We start from the raw sequence: 17,068 nt of genomic DNA on the forward strand, positions 1-17,068 counted from the left end.
AGAGCACTGTGGTGACCGGGAGGCATGTACATATTACAGGTTCGGGAGAGGATCATCTCAGGCTCTCATGCCCACTAACTGGTCAGTTCCAGTCACACCGCACGCCCCATATACCTTTGTATTATATTGATCGACTTTTCCATTGGTTTAGGTTTGATTTCTGGTAACCTCAGCACCTGATGGTTTGTGGTGGTTGTTTTCAAAAGGTGGGAGATAGGCCTTTCAGGAGAGTAACTATAACTATCACAAAGTACATGTATTTTCTTTGGAAAAAGAGATCACAAGAACCTTAGCATTGTCTTTAGGATGAGTTAATTTCCCAAGCTCAGATACCTCAATTGCTTTTTGAGCGATGGCAGAGTAGAAGCATCAAGAAAGTCAGTGGCGAAGTCACTCAGTGAAGGGACTCCACGTCATAGCCTCTGGGGACATCCATGATTATCGGCCAGATGGGATATTTGATCTACGTAACTGTGATTATATGAGTCATGAAACATGCTAAATTGTATCTGTGTGTTGTTTAAGGTAGAGAAATACCAGAAGCACTTCCACAAAATCCTGATTCCAAATGGTTAGGAAAGACAGGGTTTCCTCTTTAAGAATCAACGCTGGGTGTTTGCAAAGTTCACCTTGCACTGAGCACTGCATTCCAAGGTGTTGGCCGCTACCTGCTGGGGTTCTGCCATAACAGACAGAGGTCTTGGCACAGGCAGAAGGGGCACCTGCTTTATCTTCCCAGCTTTACTTATCTGTAAAAACTCCAGTAACAGTATGTATAAATACATGTGTACATGTGTACGTATAGAAGTGGGTCAGGGGAGCACCTCTTGCCGGGCCACACCTGCCACCCACTACCCTCTGAGCCTCTGTGCTGAGGGACTGTGGCTGGGAAAGGTCACCCTGGAGGCCTCTGCAGGAAGGCAGTGGGGCAGACAAGCCAGGTCAGAGCAGGCCCTCCCGCGTCTCCCCAAGGCTGACTCCCTCCCTTTTGGCCTCTCCGTTCCAGCCAGTGTGAGCGAAACCCCTGCCCCATGGACAGCCGACCCTGCCGCCACTTGCCCAAGACCATCTCCTTCCATTACCTCTCTCTGCCCTCCAACCTGAAGACGCCCATCACGCTCTTCCGCATGGCCACAGCTTCGGCCCCTGGCCGACCTGGACCCAACAGCCTACGCTTTGGGATCGTGGGCGGGAACAGCCGGGGCCACTTCGTGATGCAGCGCTCAGACCGGCAGACAGGGGAGCTGATCCTGGTCCAAACCCTGGAGGGGCCGCAGACGCTAGAGGTGGATGTTGACATGTCAGAATACCTGGACCGCTCCTTCCAAGCCAACCACGTGTCCAAGGTCACCATCTTTGTGTCCCCTTATGACTTCTAAGGCAGTTGGGGCAGGGAAGGGGGGGGTCACTGCAGTGCGGAGACCTGGGCTCCTTTTGCTTCCTCAGAGACCCGGCTGTGGGCCCTGACTGCGACAGCTGTCTCTCCTTGTCCTGCCTTGTCCTCGCCCACCCGCCTCCCTGCCCGTGCCCCCTGGCTTCTCGGGCAGTGCCGCACACTCTTCTGGGGAGTGGCAGAGAAGGGCAGCTACCAGACCCACGCTGCTGCCATGATGGTTTTTTGTTTTTTATTTTTCTGCTTTAAGCTCTTCCCATAGATTATGCACTAACTTTCTCAAGTCTTCACAGAGAAGTGGGCAGTTTTTCAAAATGCTGGCTGAACGGCATTGGAAGTTTGAACCGGTGGGGGAGGGACTATGTGTTACGGTATGTGTCTGAGAGGCCTGTCAGTCCTCTGTATGGTTAGAGTCACGCCATGTTACAAAGCGGTTCTGGTGTGCTGAGGACCAGTCCTGCCCTGCTCGTGCGGCATGGGGAGTGGGTCTTCTGCCACAGCCCAGTACAACGTTCTTGTCTGCATTCCTTCTGCGACACGCCGGCCAGCCTTTTCATCAGAAAGCCATGGCAGGGCCTGGAATGCCCACACTGATTCTTCTAGACCAAGGAAACAACATTAAAGCCTAAGTTCTGCTGGAATGAATTCCCCTTTGAGAAATCCTATCTCAGAATGTGACCTGGTCTCGCAACTGAAGAAATCAAGTCTGTTGCTCCTCCATGCCCACCTGGCCTGTCCCAGCACATGAGTTAGCTCAGGACCTTCTAGGAAGGGATACCTGGCTCTCTTCTGATCTAGGTGGGACCCACTGAGATAAATGCACGAAAAAGAAACCACGGAGGCAACCTTGGGATTGAGCCAACAATAGAAACTTGGCTGGGCCAAATGGGTGATTGGTAAAGCCACACGTGGCTGTGATGAGCTTAAGAAAAGGCTGGAATTTACATTGATTCTGGGGCCTCCTACTCCTGATGTAGGAGCTAAGGGGCAGTGCCTTCCAGCTGACTGAGGAAGGCAAGCACTGGCTGGGACAGGGGGCGGGGGGTGCGTGGGTGGAGGAGACTGTTCACGTAAAAGCTTACGAGGCAGATAAACTGAGAGGAGATTTCAGTATCTAAATACATGCTAATCTAGGTGACGTTTCATCAGACATTTTATTTTAAAATTCCCTGTATTTGTCTTGGTATGAGATGGAGCCAGAGGAAGTGTGTCACCCGTTTAGTGACCAAGCCATATACCAAGACGTTTTCCGGGAAAAACCTATCCCCTAGCCTTGTCTTATTTTTTTCAAAGAGTGAGACACAGTCAAGAGCTGCTTTTGACATGTTTCTTCTCCTGTAGCTCGGCTGCAGTCTCTCCCAACAACAGAATGAGGGTCTGCAAATCTGCCTTAATGGGTTGTTAGATTATCTTCAAACTATTAGCCACAGCCTTGTATTTTCAAGTGGTGCTGTGACTCAGGTTAGAAGCCCGCGTGCCATCCGGTCCCCTGTGCAGAACGTCAGGGAGGGCAGTCCAAGGGCATGACCTGAAAGTACAGTGACCCTGAAAGTACAGTGTTACAGTGGTACATTCTTCCTGGCAGGAGCAGGACTGGTTCCAAAGGGCAAGCCTCTCACCTCCCAGCAGGCAAGGAGTGACTTGGGGAGCTACAGAGCACATTCCCCGCTTAGACTGGTGTCTGACGATAACTGGGATGCCAGACAGGCCCCGCCTAAACCAGTGGTTTACATCGCCAAGACCTGCCTTCATCAAAGCTGCTTCCTGTTGATGAAATCCGACATCCAGCCCAGTCCCTGCAGCACCAAAATATCAATGCCTGGTGGTGTGGGACGCCCTCTTGTGGATGATGCCTGGGCCCTTCCTCCATGGGCAGTACCCTGTGTCTGCTCTCTCTCCGCCACTCACTTTCCCCTGGGGAAACCACCTTCTCCCCTGTCCTTTCCTAGCTGCGGTGTGCACTAGGCCAGAGGAGGGAGGAGTTAACAAAGGGTAGCCAGGAGTTGTACCCCTTTCCAGGTAAGAAGAGAGCTTCCTATCATTGGCAGGGGGCTTGTAAAACTTGTTAATCAGGCATAGTTACAAACGTGTACAGAAGTAGAGGATAATATGGTGACTCCCACGTCCAAACCACCAGCTTCAACAACGAACACACAGCCAACCTTCCCCACCTCTTCTCTCACCCCAGCCCGTGATGATTCTGAAGCAGATCCTGGACACCATATCATCTCAACACTAGACATTTCTACGTGTATCTCTAAACCACAAGGACTTCTGAAAAAGCTTCACCTCCATACCAATCACGCTTTAAAAATTAGCAATGATTTGGGGCACCTGGGTGGCTCAGTTGGTTGAGCGGCGGCCTTCAGCTCAGGTCATGATCCCAGAGTCCTGGGATCGAGTCCCGTATCAGGATCCCAACTCCATGGGGAATCTGCTTCTCTCTCTGACCCTCCCCCTTCTCATGCTCTCTCTCTCATTCTCTCTCTCAAATAAATAAATAAAATCTTTTTTTTTAATTGGCAGTAATTCCTTAATACATCCAACAACTCAGTCATTGTTCAAAACTTCTGAGTAGCTCAGGAGTTTTTGTCTGAGTTAGGTCCATGCTCTGTAATTTGTGGTCATGCCTCTTGAGTCTCCTTTAAATGTAGCATCGGCTCTCACCGGTTAGCACATACTGGGATCACCCGGAGGCTTGTTAGAGATCAGTACTGGATGGTGTATCCTGGAGAATTTCTCACAGCCTGGGTCTTGCTGGGTGCATCTCTGCAGTGTCTTTTAACATGTTCCTCTGTCCCATTTCTTACACATCAGTAGTTTATCGAGAGATTTAGTCAGAGTCCAGTTGTGTTTATTTGTACAAAACTACTTTATTGGAGGTGACAGGTACTTCTGCGGGGAGCCACATAATCTCTAGTTGCCTCTCTTTTCTGGTGATAGCAGCCATTCGTGATTATCATAGACCTCTTTAGGGGTTGCAAGCACTATTCTAGTGCTGATGTCTCTTCTTTGTTAGCTGGCATACTTTATAAAGAGAAACAAACTTCTATCAATTATTCATTTGGTCACCCTGAAGTTTGATTTGTAGAGGAAGGCAGCAAAAATTCTTGACTTTGTCCCCTTCATCAGTTTCCAAGATGGTTTTCTGTCATCCTTCCAAACTGTCCAGCAAGAGTTGTTTTCTGTTCTTTGAGTACACCGTACACTCTTGATTTAAAAATATTTCAAGTGTGTTTTAATCCACTGCAGTTGTTTACTGTTACTCAAATTATCGCATCTTTGGCTCTTGGGAATTACATTAATTGGCTGATTCCTTTTGACCTGACCCTAGTTGGTCTTTGACATTTTGTAGTTATCTTGTATGACAGGATGTTTTAAGCTCATCTTGGGTGTTTTATGACCCAGTCATCCAGTGATTCCCAGGGATCCCTGGTTCCTCTTAGTGGGGAAAATCTGGGTGGTAGGAGTGCTCATTGGTAGTGGTTTGGTCACTGTTTCTTGGTGTTAGTGGACAGAACTAGGAAATAATGCACTATGAGTTTTGTTTGTTTTTTTAACTACATGAGTTTATAAAGGTACTTCCAATTCGACTCAGGACTGCAGGATTTTTAATGTAACCTTATTGATTTTTACATCTGCTTTTTTTTCACTCATTCTAAAAACCTCTTTCTCAAAAATCACCAAAATAATTACATATTGTTTTAAACCATCAGAGTAACGATGCCCAAACTATCATAAAAAATAATTACTGAGAACAGTTAAAATTTTCTTTTGCAGTTCTTTTTGTCCTTAGGGTTTTTGCCATTAGAGATGTTCAGTCAGATTACCATTTTAAAATAACTTGGAATAGTGGTTATGTTCCAAACTTGAATCAGGGTTATGGTTATTTGCTTTATTTTGCTTAAATTTTTAGACCTGGCTCTTTTCATTTTAATTTTTTTATAATCATGTATAAGTCATATCCACGAAATGAGCAACATTCAGAGAAATCTGTATTCTGACCCAGTCCCCTCTACCTATTCTTCCTTCTGCCTTAGATAATTTTTCTTCCATTTCACCCTTCCATTAAATAAAAAAAAAGATACACACACACACGATAAATGATAGCACACTATTTCATACTTTCCTTGGTCTTGCTTTTTTTCCTGTAACAGTATGTTGAATATCATTCCATAGAACCATAGAATGTTCTATTAAATGCTCCATTTTGAAGTCATACATACCATTGTTTATTCAACCAGTCACCCCTGACTGTCATTGGGGTTGTTTCCAATCCTTTGCTATTAAAAGTATTGTGGCAATATACATTTGTCTTTTTGCCTTTGTATCACTGAGGTCCATGATCCTCCATGAGGATTTATGCTACTTTCTATCTGCAACAGTGTATAGGAGTTCCTACTCCTGAATCAAAGACGGCCCCAGTGGTGTCCCTATTTCTCACTTCTGCACACCCACCAGACCCTCCTTTGGAAGGGCAGAGAGGCTTGAATGTAGGGGTATTCCACAATTAGTTCCCTTGCCTGACCTGAGCTCCTAGCCATCAAGAGGCACCAGAAAGAGATGAGGCACTGGCCCAAGTGGATCCCTGACTCATGAGAGATGGAAAATTAGCTGAGTTTTTGGATAACGTTCAAAAGTCATGTTTTTTAAAATGTAGCATCTCCAACACTGGCAAACAAAAAGGAAAATAAGCCGAGGATGGAATATCACTGCAGAGTCATAGGAAACTTGATGGGTTTCCTGGGAATCCGAGTGTGTGCCTCAAGGTCAGTTATGAAGAGGCCAGACCAGAGTGGGTCACTTGCCACCAGCCGCTGTCTCAGCTTTTACCACGCTCACTCTGCAGGGATGGAGAGGTGGACTGTCGTGATGGCATCTTGTCCATGTGAAATTTATCTCATACATGTGAAAATCTATGGGTGTTTATAAGCTGCATAAATATTCCTGAATGTCTACTCTTTTGCAGGCACTGTTTTAGTTGCCTAGGACGCAAGAGTTGACAAGACTGACAGAGATCCTGATTTGGGGGGGCTTATGTTTCAGCAAGTGAGAAGATAATACACGCGAAAACAAGGAAAGTACGTAATTGCAAAGAGGGGTGAGCGCTCTGAAAACCAAAGCACCCCGAGAGGGGGACAGGATATAGTAAATGCACACACAAACCCACACAGATCACCCAGGGGGCCCAGATGTTGCAGTCACTGTAATTGTGTGTTTGCAATTATGACCCGGCATCTCGAGTGTCTGAATGAAGGAGTGATGTAAAGCAAGGCCTAGGATGACCACATTGGCTTACAGGCACAAAAGAAAGGCATCTACACAGAGAACAATGATGCTGACATGGAAAGAGAGGAAATGAGACCGTGGGGACTTGGAGCCTAATTCTGTGTTCTCATTATCACTGAAGTATGAGATATCCCATTATAGAACTATGCTCATGGATTCTGTGGGTCGGGAATTCAGATAGAGTGTAGGGGGATGGTCTGTGTTTGCTCCATGAAGTCTGCACCTCCCTCTGCTAGGAAGACTCCAGGGCCAGGGCTGCGGTGACCTTAGGGTCACTCCCTCCCTCGCATGTCTGACCTGGCCGGGAAACGTGAAGATGGGGACTGACGACCAGAACAGCCATTCCAGGGCTTCTCACGTGGCTCAGGTTTCTTAAGAGCGTGGTGGCCTCAGGATAATCAGACTTCTGACACAGTGGTTTGGGATTCCTAGGGTGTGTGTTCCAGAAAACGAGGTATGCATGACCTTTGTGATCCAGCCTCAGAGGTCACATGGGGTCACCTCAGCCACACTGTTTGTTGAAGTAGTCACAGGCAGGCACTGAATTAAGGGAAATGGAGATGGACCACTGAGTCCTCAGTGTCAGAATCAGGTTGAGTTGAATTGAGAAGTTTTAAGGATCTGAGGGCCATTTCTAATTTCCTGTTTCAGGTTCCGGTGCCTCATGAAATCTGGCTTCCGGCCTGTGGGTTTTATCCGATAGCCCTGCGGCCTTCCTGTCCTCCTTTGCTCAACCTCCTTTGGCTGTCCTTTTCAAACAGGTGACCCCTGCCTGAGATAGGACTTATGTTGGGAGATCAGATCTTTTTTTTTTTTTTTTAAGGTTTTATTAATTTATTTAACAGAGAGCGACACAGCGAGAGAAGGAACACAAGCAGGGGAAGTGGGAGAGGGAGAAGCAGGCTTCCCACTGAGCAGGGAGCCCAACGTGAGACTCGATCCCAGGACCCCGGGATCATGACCTGAGCCAAAGGCAGATGCTTAATGACTGAGCCACCCAGGTGCCTGGGAGATCAGATCTTCACTCTCACAAGGTGAACCATTCACGATGGTAGAAGGGATAGAAAGTCTAACATGCATGGTGCTACAAGCTGGCCAAGGGCAGAGATGGGGGGAAGGAAACCACTAGAAGGGTTGGGACCAGTTGGTGGAAAAGAGGTCCTTAAAATGTTTCTTGTTAATGGAACTCAAGTGGGAAGTGAGCCACAGCTCGCCATACCCACTCTCACAAGGAGGATCCCCAACAAAATCCAGCACTGGCAAAGCCACGGAAATGTCTGCTAACTTAGAAATGAGAGTGTATGACTTGGTGAAAAGCGGGTTTGAGCTAAAAGAATTTTCGGAATCAGACCACCCTCTAGATTTTAGCAATCTAGTTCTTTATCTCCAGGAATATCTTTACATATACTTTTTTAGGGGGAAAACCGGCCCTGTGGTATGTCCATCTTGCTTATGCAACAGTCACACAGGGACACTGTACAATGGCTCGCCTCCCTTCCCTTTCCGAGTGTCAGATATGCTTCTGAAGACAAGATCTTTGCTTCTTGGACGCATCCGTCCTCACCACCAAAGGTGCCAAGGGCCATCACAGGAAGAGTTTGTTCCTCACCCATTGCCCCATCCTAGGTTAGAAATTCAGGTACAAATTTCTCCATTTCTGCCTTTGGCCAGTAGGAGGTGGCAGACTTGGCCTCATGCCAGGCCTTGAATGCTGGAGATGAGAACACTGCCCTGGGGCGTGGGGTGGGGGTGGGGGTGTCATTCTCACTCCAGTGCTGGGTTTAGGTGGTTTGGAGTCTGCCCAGAGGACAGATGTATCTCCGTGGTTATTTGGCCATGTGGAAATTCAACATCATCACCGAGGTGTCTCCCCAAAGGCAGCTGGATCGTAGAATGTAACCCCAAATACCCAGAGTCCCGAGTGGTCTGGCCCCTGCTGACCTCCTGGACCACTGCTCATGATGCTTTTAAATGCACCGGCCTCCTCCCTGTCCCTTGACTCTGCCAAGTTCATTCCTGCCTGGGGGCCTTTGGATGTGCTGCTTCCTCCCTGCAGTTCTCCTCCCTCAGCCTTCCACTTGGCATCGCTCCAACATCCCGTCTTCGGAAACGCCATCCCAGCCACCCTCGCCAACGCTGCTCACCCTCTGCAGTCCCTCTCGATTGCCTGACTCTGCTGCATTTTCTTTCCAAGTATTTTTCACTATCTGACATCACTGGTTACCCAGTTTTTTCCCTCTCTCCATAGCTCAGATCCTATTGGTTGCCTAACCAGTATCCATTTTCCCTTTCTACCTTCCGAAAAGAAGCCTTTTTTGTTCAGACAACCTTCTCTTGTTGTTGTGGGCTGAACTCTGTCTGCACCTCCCCCCAGATTCCTATGTTGAAGTCCTAATCCCTAATACTTTTGAAGACAGGGTCTTTAAAGAGGTAATTTAGTTAAAGTGAGGTTATTAGGGGCCCCTGGGTGGCTCAGTCGGTTAAGCATCTAACTTCAGTTCAGGTCATGATCCCAGGGTCTTGGGAGGGAGCCCTGCATCAGGCTCCATTCGCAGCAGGGGGGCCTCTCTCTCCCTTTCCTCCACCCCCTGCCCGTGAGCTCATGCGCGCATGTGCTCACTCGCACGGGTGTGTTCTCTCTTTCTCTCTCTCTCTCAAAAATAAATATTTTTTAAAAAATAAAAAGATATTAGGGAAGAGACACACACAGAAGGAAGACCATATGAGGACAAAGGAAGAAGACGCACATCTATAAGCCGAGGAGTGAGGCCTTGGAAGAACTCAACCTTGTTGACAGGTTCATTCAGACTTGTAGCCCCCAGAATTGTGAGGAAATCGTTTTGTTGTTACATCACCCCGTGTTCAGTCCTCTGCTCTGGCAGCACTAGCCAACAAATACACTCCTTATTCCAGGCTGTGTCTTAGGGGAAGGGGGCCACTGCACCCCCCACCCTCCAGCTCTAAGGCAACACAGTATCATCCTTGGCTGAAGAGTGTCAGAGACCTAGGCTGACACTCGTGCTATATATCCAGGGATTGTCCCAGGCAGAGTGAAGGGCAGGGCTTTCTTACAGTATGGTTGGAAAGGTCTCCTTTCCACTGAACGGGAGGAAATACATCATCACAGCTACTGCTGGAAGGCTTTTTTTTTTTTTTTTTTTCCTTTTGGACAACAAGAGAGTATAAGGAAGAAGCCTCCTGGCTAAAAGCAGAGCCAAGGGAAATGAGCTGGGGTTCCAGTTTCATTTAAATACGCCTGAACCTTTCCCACCTCTGGACTTCCCGTTATATGAGATAATGTGGTTGTGGTGTCAGTGGGTTGGAGAGGGGAGTTCTTATTGTTTGTAGCCCAGTACAGCCTGGATCTAACTGGCCTGACTCCCAGCTCTATGAGATCAGGCATCTCCTCTGCACGCCCGAGGACGCAGCCTCAGCATCTGCCTGCTCACAGAAGGTGCTCAATACTTGTCCACCAGCTGATAACTGCAGAACCTTAAATCATGAGGGACCACCTGTTTCTGCCGTAAACCGGCTTTAATTCAGCATGTAAAGGGCAGGGCCCTGAGACAATAGATTGGGAAGGGAATTATTAGAGGAACAGGAAGGGAACAGGAGTGAGGGCTTCCTACAGATGGAAATTCTTAATGGAAACCTGTGGACAACGTGATGGACAGTCCACAGAATAAGAGAAATTGCGTTCCTGGCAGACACTGGTGAATTTGGTGAGATCTTTCCTATTCTCCCAACTCTGGGGGTGGGGGGTGGCTCCACTGTGGCTGGAGGTGAGACCAGTCCTGGCCAAGTGGTGGTGCACGTCTCTTCAGGGCCAAAGACTGGGCTGTGCCAGTTGGAACCTCCAAGTCCTCAAGCCTCCAATATGGCGGCTGCCCCCACTCAGGTGGAGGCTGTCCTTTCAGATCAAGTGCCCGAGCAGTACAGCGAACTGCTGACCTACGACATGAACAGCATGAGCGTCATATCATCCTTGTAGTTTTAAATCATGGAGATTTTAGGATTGTTTCTGACCCCCACATAACTGACTTGTTCATAGCCTCACTGGGTCAGTGCAGAAAGGGGAAAAAATAAACGTGAAAGAATCCCTCCATCACTGATGATGAGATTATGCTGTAGAGGGAGAAATGGAATAAATTCAACTCCTTCTACCTGCTTTACAACAAATGAACAGAGAGACACATGACTAATATCATGACCAATATCATAATTGCAAAACCAGGCTAGAATTGTAGGTCTCAAAGGTTGAGGTGGGCTTCCCAGCACCATGGAAGAGTATTAGGAGATCAGAAAAGCCAAACCCAGCTTTACCCCAACCTCTTGCCTTGGAGCAGAGTAGGCTTTGGGTTGTTGGTTGAATTGTGTCCTCCTGAAAAGATATGTTCAATCCTGACACCTGGTACCTGTGAATGGGACCCTTGCTTTTAAGTAGGGTTTTCACAGATGCAAGTAGTCAAATGAAAATGAGGGTGGGCCTTAATCCAATGACAAGTATCCTTATAAGAAGAGAAAACCGAGGCACAAACACAGGGAGAGAAGACAGAGGCAGCGGTTGGATTTACACTGTCACAGCTAAGAAGTGCCAAGGATTACCAGGGACCACCAGAAGACAGAGTCAGGGCAAGATCAGGCCATAAAGCCTTCAGAGGGAGTGTGGTCCTGCCCCCACCTTGGCTTCTGACTTGCAGCTTCCAGAATGATGAGAAAATACATTGCTGTTGTCTTAAGGCCCCCGGTTTGGGGTGCTCTGGTACCGCAGCCCGAGGAAACAAATACACCCAGGATTCCAGTCTCCCCTCCGGAGCACCTGCTGAGGGTCAGTCACCTCACCTGCTGGGGGGAGGCTCATCTCGAACCCGGGCAATCCCGGGCATCATGGACAGCCACCAACCGCCAGGCACAGACTTCTCTTTAGAAGTGCACATCCTGGCTCCGCCATCCTTGTCTTTGTCAATAATCTTGGCTCACTGCATAGTGATAAAGATGACAGTAGTGATAAAGTGAGAAAGATACACTTTAGATAAAGATTTTATCTCCGAAAAAGTAACAACTGTTGCTAAGGTCCCAGAAGAAGGCCATTTGCAAGGAGTACAAAGTCACAGCGGGGATAGGGCAGAGGCTGATTTTCAAACATTGTACCCTTTCTTTCTTTTATTGAAAGAGAAATTGGCTCATATTGTAACTAGTAATGAGATAATTCTACTTCTTTCCGCAGGACCAGCAGAAACAGAGGGCTCAATCAGCATATTTCATAAAAAGAGTCATTGACTCCAGGGATAAGGAAGGAATTTGGACTCTTAATCCTAACCCTAGATTAGCCTAGAGGCTGGAAACAAAATCAAAGCCCTTCTCCCTTCAGGATCTGCTCCTCCTTTCCCTCCCTTCTCCTCTCTCCAGCAGGGTTCCCACAGCAGAAGGGGTGCGGCTCTTACTCCCACAGCACAGCCATAGGAGCCCCCTCTGTGGCCTGCCCGTGAACGAACACTTCTGTGAGAGTCTCTGCTTTCACGAACATGAAGTGACATTAGAGAGCAAGGCGGCAGGGTGGTGGTGGTGGGGACTTGATTACAGTCAACTTGTGCCCTAAGACCCAGAACACATGGCCTCCGTTTCCTTTTCCTCTTTTTCTTTTTTAAAATATTTTATTTATTTATTCAGAGAGAGAGCGCGCGCACAGAGGGAGGGGCAAAGGGAGAGAGAGAATCTCAAGCAGATGCCCCGCTGAGCACGGAGTCCAAAGTGGGGCTCGATCCCAGTACCTTGAGATCATGGCCTGAGCCCAAATCAAGAGTCAGATGCTTAACCAACTGAGCTACCCAGGTGCCTCCCGTTTCTTATACAAACAGAAGATACAATTTATAATCTAGCTCAAAAGTGAGGCAAAACACACATGGATGGGAATGCCACAGAAACTCCTCCAAGGCCAGGCAGGGCCCTCCCGGAAGCTGAGCCATCTCCCAGGCAGTCTCCACGAGCACCGCTGTATGCAGATGTCCCTCTCAGGGCTGGTGGGGACATGGTGGTCAGATAGGCATGTCCCTGCCTAGTGTGCCCTCTCATAGGATTTGTCACACTCTCCCCTTGAGAAAGAGTGAAAAACTGCTCTGTCAGCCAGGCTGTGGAGCAGAACCAGGGAACTGAAACAGAAACCTCAATGTGACGAAACGCAAAGCTCTAGGCCTCACACACCTCACAACCCGCCTCCCTTCAGGGCACGCACGTCACAGAGTGTCCCGGTGTAAACTCCTCACACTTGTTCACTCACAGACAAGACCACCGACCCTGCCAGCAGCTCTCTAGTTGACAAAATCTGACCCATGCCTGCCAAGACCATCCCCTAACTCACTCTAGTCTCAAGAACTGGAATTATCTAACTCCCTTCTGTTGAGATGGCCCCCAGCCCCCTGAACTGCAACCTCTCCCGCACTACAGCAAATAATAAGCATGTCGTTGTTGACTCTAAGTGGGTCCTGGGTGGTCTCTGATGGGCATCAACTCCCAACTCGAGCAACCAGTGCTCTCTACCAGGGCCCCAGGATCCCCGGCGTGCAGAACTTGGTTGGGTGTAGCAGGGATTTGGGGACAGCACTAGTTAAGAGTCCTGAGTCTGGAAATAAGAAGGGAGGCAGCTCAGGAGGAGCTGCAAAGCCTCCAAGGCCCCTCACGTGTGCATGTGAATGTCACATACAGATCGTCCCTGAATTATGATGGGCTCATGGCCCTATATTCTGACCCCTTATAGGTTGGAAATTTCCCGAGTTGAACATGCGTCTACTACACCTAACCAAGTGAACCTCATAGCTTAGCCCAGCCTCCCTTACATGTGCCCCAGACTTTTCAGCCCCTGCTTGCATGCTTTCTCTTAAAAAAAAAAAAAAAGAAAAGAAAAAGAAATTTTGATAATGATTTAATGAATACTGAGTGAGGGACTTCTATGTGCCTGATCCTTGCAGTCACAGCCTTGAACAAGACAGACATATTGGATGCCCTGGTGTTGCTTCCAGAATATCAGGAAAAAGGAGTGCAAGGATGCTGAGCCCAGAAGAGAGTCGAAGATGAAGGGCGCTGTGCCCGGCACTCACTAAAGCTGTCCCCTAACCACAGAGATGTGGGCCAGGCCTCTCCTTGTCAGCAAGGAGAATGACACCCGCAGGCATGACTGAGGTCCTAAGCCCCTATTTTCCAATCCTGGGATTGGACCTGGGGGCTGAAGAAAGGAGGCTTGCTGTTCGGAGGGTGGGCCCAGGAGGCCTGTGTCACAATCCTTTATGCAGCTCCCACACCATGCTGGGCACAGCTCTGGTGTCCTGTTGAGCTTTAACAAAATAGCAGCCATGGGTACCAGCAGCGTCCCCCGACTTGTTACAGGGCACCCTCTTCTGTCTTGCCTTTTGGCCCCCAGATTGGGGCAGGGGTCGCTGTACATCCCATTTCAAAAATTAGGGTGACTCTCTTCTCTTTCCTGGTCCAGTTTTAGCTGGAGAGCATCTCAAAGAACAGAGCCCTGCAGCTTGGCAGGCAGGAGTGGCAGGGGCCAAGGGAGGCTGGGCAGGTTTCTGTTTCCGGAGGGGCCACGCACATCATCTCCCCAGCTTGGGGGGAACATAGAACCCTTCACGGCTGCACAAGGACAGGCATTCAGCCTCTGAGACAATCAGGAATTCACAGGGACCAGGTTTTCCCTCTTCATGGACTGAAATGACTGTTTTATGCGCGTTTGGCTGAAATAAGGAGCATTTCTGTTGATTCCGGGTTCACCTAACAGAGTCCAGCTACGCGAGGAAGTTTAAATTGGCTTGCAGTCCATGGGCCTACAGAAAGCTGAAAAGAGCTGGTGTGTCAGCAGATACAGGGCCGAAGCACAGATTTGCTCAGGAAGTCCAAGATTAAAGTCTAGTTTATATTATTATGTAACGAATATACCTGCCAAGCAACACACGCAGGCAAATAAATTTGAAGTATTTTTGCATAGGACACAGCTGGGATAGAAAACTTGTATTTATCTAGGGCTTATGTGAATTGGTAAATAAGACCACTTCTGTGGAACTCTTAAAAAAGGTAGTTACAAATCTGGAACAGGCGAGAAGGTCCCAGATACTTAGGAACAAGGAGAATCTGCCAGAAAGAGTTGTCCCTGGATGGCAAGGCAGAAAGGGAAGTTCTGAAATAAAAGGACTAAAAGCTGGCATACATTCAGTCTTCATACCAGTCACAAATAAATATCTCTAAAGTGCAGACAGGAGCGGGTGGGGGGACAGAAGGTATGATGATGTCAAACAATACTTAAAAGTGAACCACAGTTTCTACTTCCGGAATGGCAGACTAAGATTCTCTGAAAATCCACCGCTCCATAAAAGGCATGAGAGAAATGGCAAAAACAGTCAAAACCAATATTTTCAGAATTCTGGAAATTAAAGGCTTACGAGAGAGAGAATTTACTCAAGAAAAACAGCTGAATCTTGGTAAAATGCCTTGTGGCCGTGACTTGCCCTCATGTCGTTCTCCTCTCCCCAGTCCCACAGTCGCCTTGAAGACCAATGGGCCCCACAACACTGCAAAAACCAGAGCCCTAACTCTAGTGGTCCCCAGAGTGGGTAGGCCAGATTCTGGGCTCCTCAGAAGCCCCATTCCCCACCAGACTGTCACTTTTCGATCTGTGTTCTCAGGGCCTGTCTTCATCTGACCAGACGCCATAGCAAGAATCATACCCAGCGCCTACATCCTGGATTATAAATACTAGTCTCCATTAGAAGGATCGGAGCTCCTTAGAGAAATGGTGGATTTGAAGGCTGGGGTGGAAATGTACAAAATGAGCCCGGAAAACCTGTTCCAAATTCATTCATTCTGGTTGCCAGATTTCAGTAACTTGGGGTTTTATAAAGACTGAGTTCTCGCTTCTTCTGCACCATTCAAGCATTGTTCTCGGCTCTAGACACATGGTTCTCTCACAACATGGCAACCAATTTCTTCAAGGCCAGGAGGAGAAGCTCCCTTCTAATCTTTGGCTTCAGGAAGCACCCAGTCACTTTTAAGTGTTCATATGATTATAGCTTAGGCTCACCTGGGAATATCTCCCTTTTGATTAAACTCCAAACCAACTGATTTAAGACTTCAATCATTTCAGAAGTAAAACCACTTCACCTTTGACCCATAATGTAAGATAATCATCAGAGTGAAATCCGTCACACGGTAATGACCAGAGGGTAGCGGTTAAACAGGTCATGTACACCAGAAGCAAAGAATCTTGGGAGCCATCTTAGAATTCTGCCTACCACAAAGAGGGGAGGGGAAGTTCAGAGACAGGGAACCACTCTTTTTCATAAAAAAAACATGTGTTTTCATAATTTATTAATCCAAAATAAATTTCATAAGTTTATCTCACAGTAAACTTTTGACTATATACATACATAAATTCAATTTAAAAATTACATTCAATCAAATCTAAATGTCACTAACTTATCAGTAAGATCCATCATTTTTTATGCACCAGTAAGAAAAAATAACCTGCTGAGTAAAATGTGATATTACATCAACTATAAAATACATTCCAAATACAGAGATATTAACTATGAAAATAAACGCATATCCCAGAATGACACATAGCAACTAAAGATACACCCTTTTTTCTTACTTTATTTTTGAAATCCTGTGGAGAGTGTTACAAATTTTACGGGAATCAACCCCACTTTGAATTGAGTTGGGCATCTTATCCCTCCAGACCCAAAATATACATTTTCTCCTTTCCTTTAAATATACCTCTTCCTTCCCAGTTACTGCTCCATGCCTGAAGGAACGCTGTCTCCAGTGAAGAAGGTTGTCAGGGAGAAACATGAACTTTGGACAGATGAATGGAGGTTTGATTCTTGACTCACATTTATCAGCTTGCCTTTGGCTGCAGGTAACAGGGAACTCAAATCAAAATGGCTTATAGAGTAAAGAAAATGTATTTCTCATGTAGTATAACACGAAATGTGAAGGTTGATATCTTCTAAGACTGAGAAATTCCATGGGTCAGTTGTTATTAAGGACCCAGCTTCCTTCTCTGTCACCTTCAGCTGGTAAGCTAGCTCCCCTTGAGGTCGTTAAGATAGCTCCATCTGTTCTGGTGTCACATTTAGACATGGCAATGTCTAACCTCGTGTGTCTCAAGAGAGGTTAACTTTCCCCTAAGTGTACACTAAGGACAAGGATTCATATTTCAAGCCTAAACCAGCTACTGGCAAGAATGGGCACTTCCATTAGTTGTTGAGACCAGTGGTTTTCAACCTTGGCTATGCTTTAGAATCACCTAGGAGCTACCAAAAATCTCATGTCCGCACCCCAGGCCTCCCTATACCCTGCCCCCTCCACTGCCAAAAGAAAATCAGAATTTCT

At 47.3% G+C, this 17,068-nt stretch overlaps 2 protein-coding genes across 2 annotated transcripts in view; one reads left to right on the plus strand and one right to left on the minus strand.

Moving 5' to 3' along the window:
• Positions 1-3,909, plus strand: part of FBLN7 (fibulin 7) — a 48,426-nt gene extending 44,517 nt beyond the window's left edge. The window contains exon 8 of the mRNA XM_082743053.1: positions 1,007-3,909. Within this exon, the coding sequence (XP_082599179.1) occupies positions 1,007-1,379 (373 nt within the window). The 3' untranslated portion in view covers positions 1,380-3,909. The remainder of the gene's footprint in view (positions 1-1,006) is intronic.
• A 12,098-nt stretch (positions 3,910-16,007) lies between these two features.
• ZC3H8 (zinc finger CCCH-type containing 8) overlaps positions 16,008-17,068 on the minus strand; it is a 35,392-nt gene continuing 34,331 nt past the window's right edge. The window contains exon 9 of the mRNA XM_082746579.1: positions 16,008-16,586. The gene's annotated coding sequence lies outside the window, so the exon portion shown is untranslated. The remainder of the gene's footprint in view (positions 16,587-17,068) is intronic.

The sequence above is a fragment of the Mustela nivalis genome (assembly GCF_964662115.1).
Source record: "Mustela nivalis genome assembly, chromosome: 8".
Taxonomy (NCBI): domain Eukaryota; kingdom Metazoa; phylum Chordata; class Mammalia; order Carnivora; family Mustelidae; genus Mustela; species Mustela nivalis.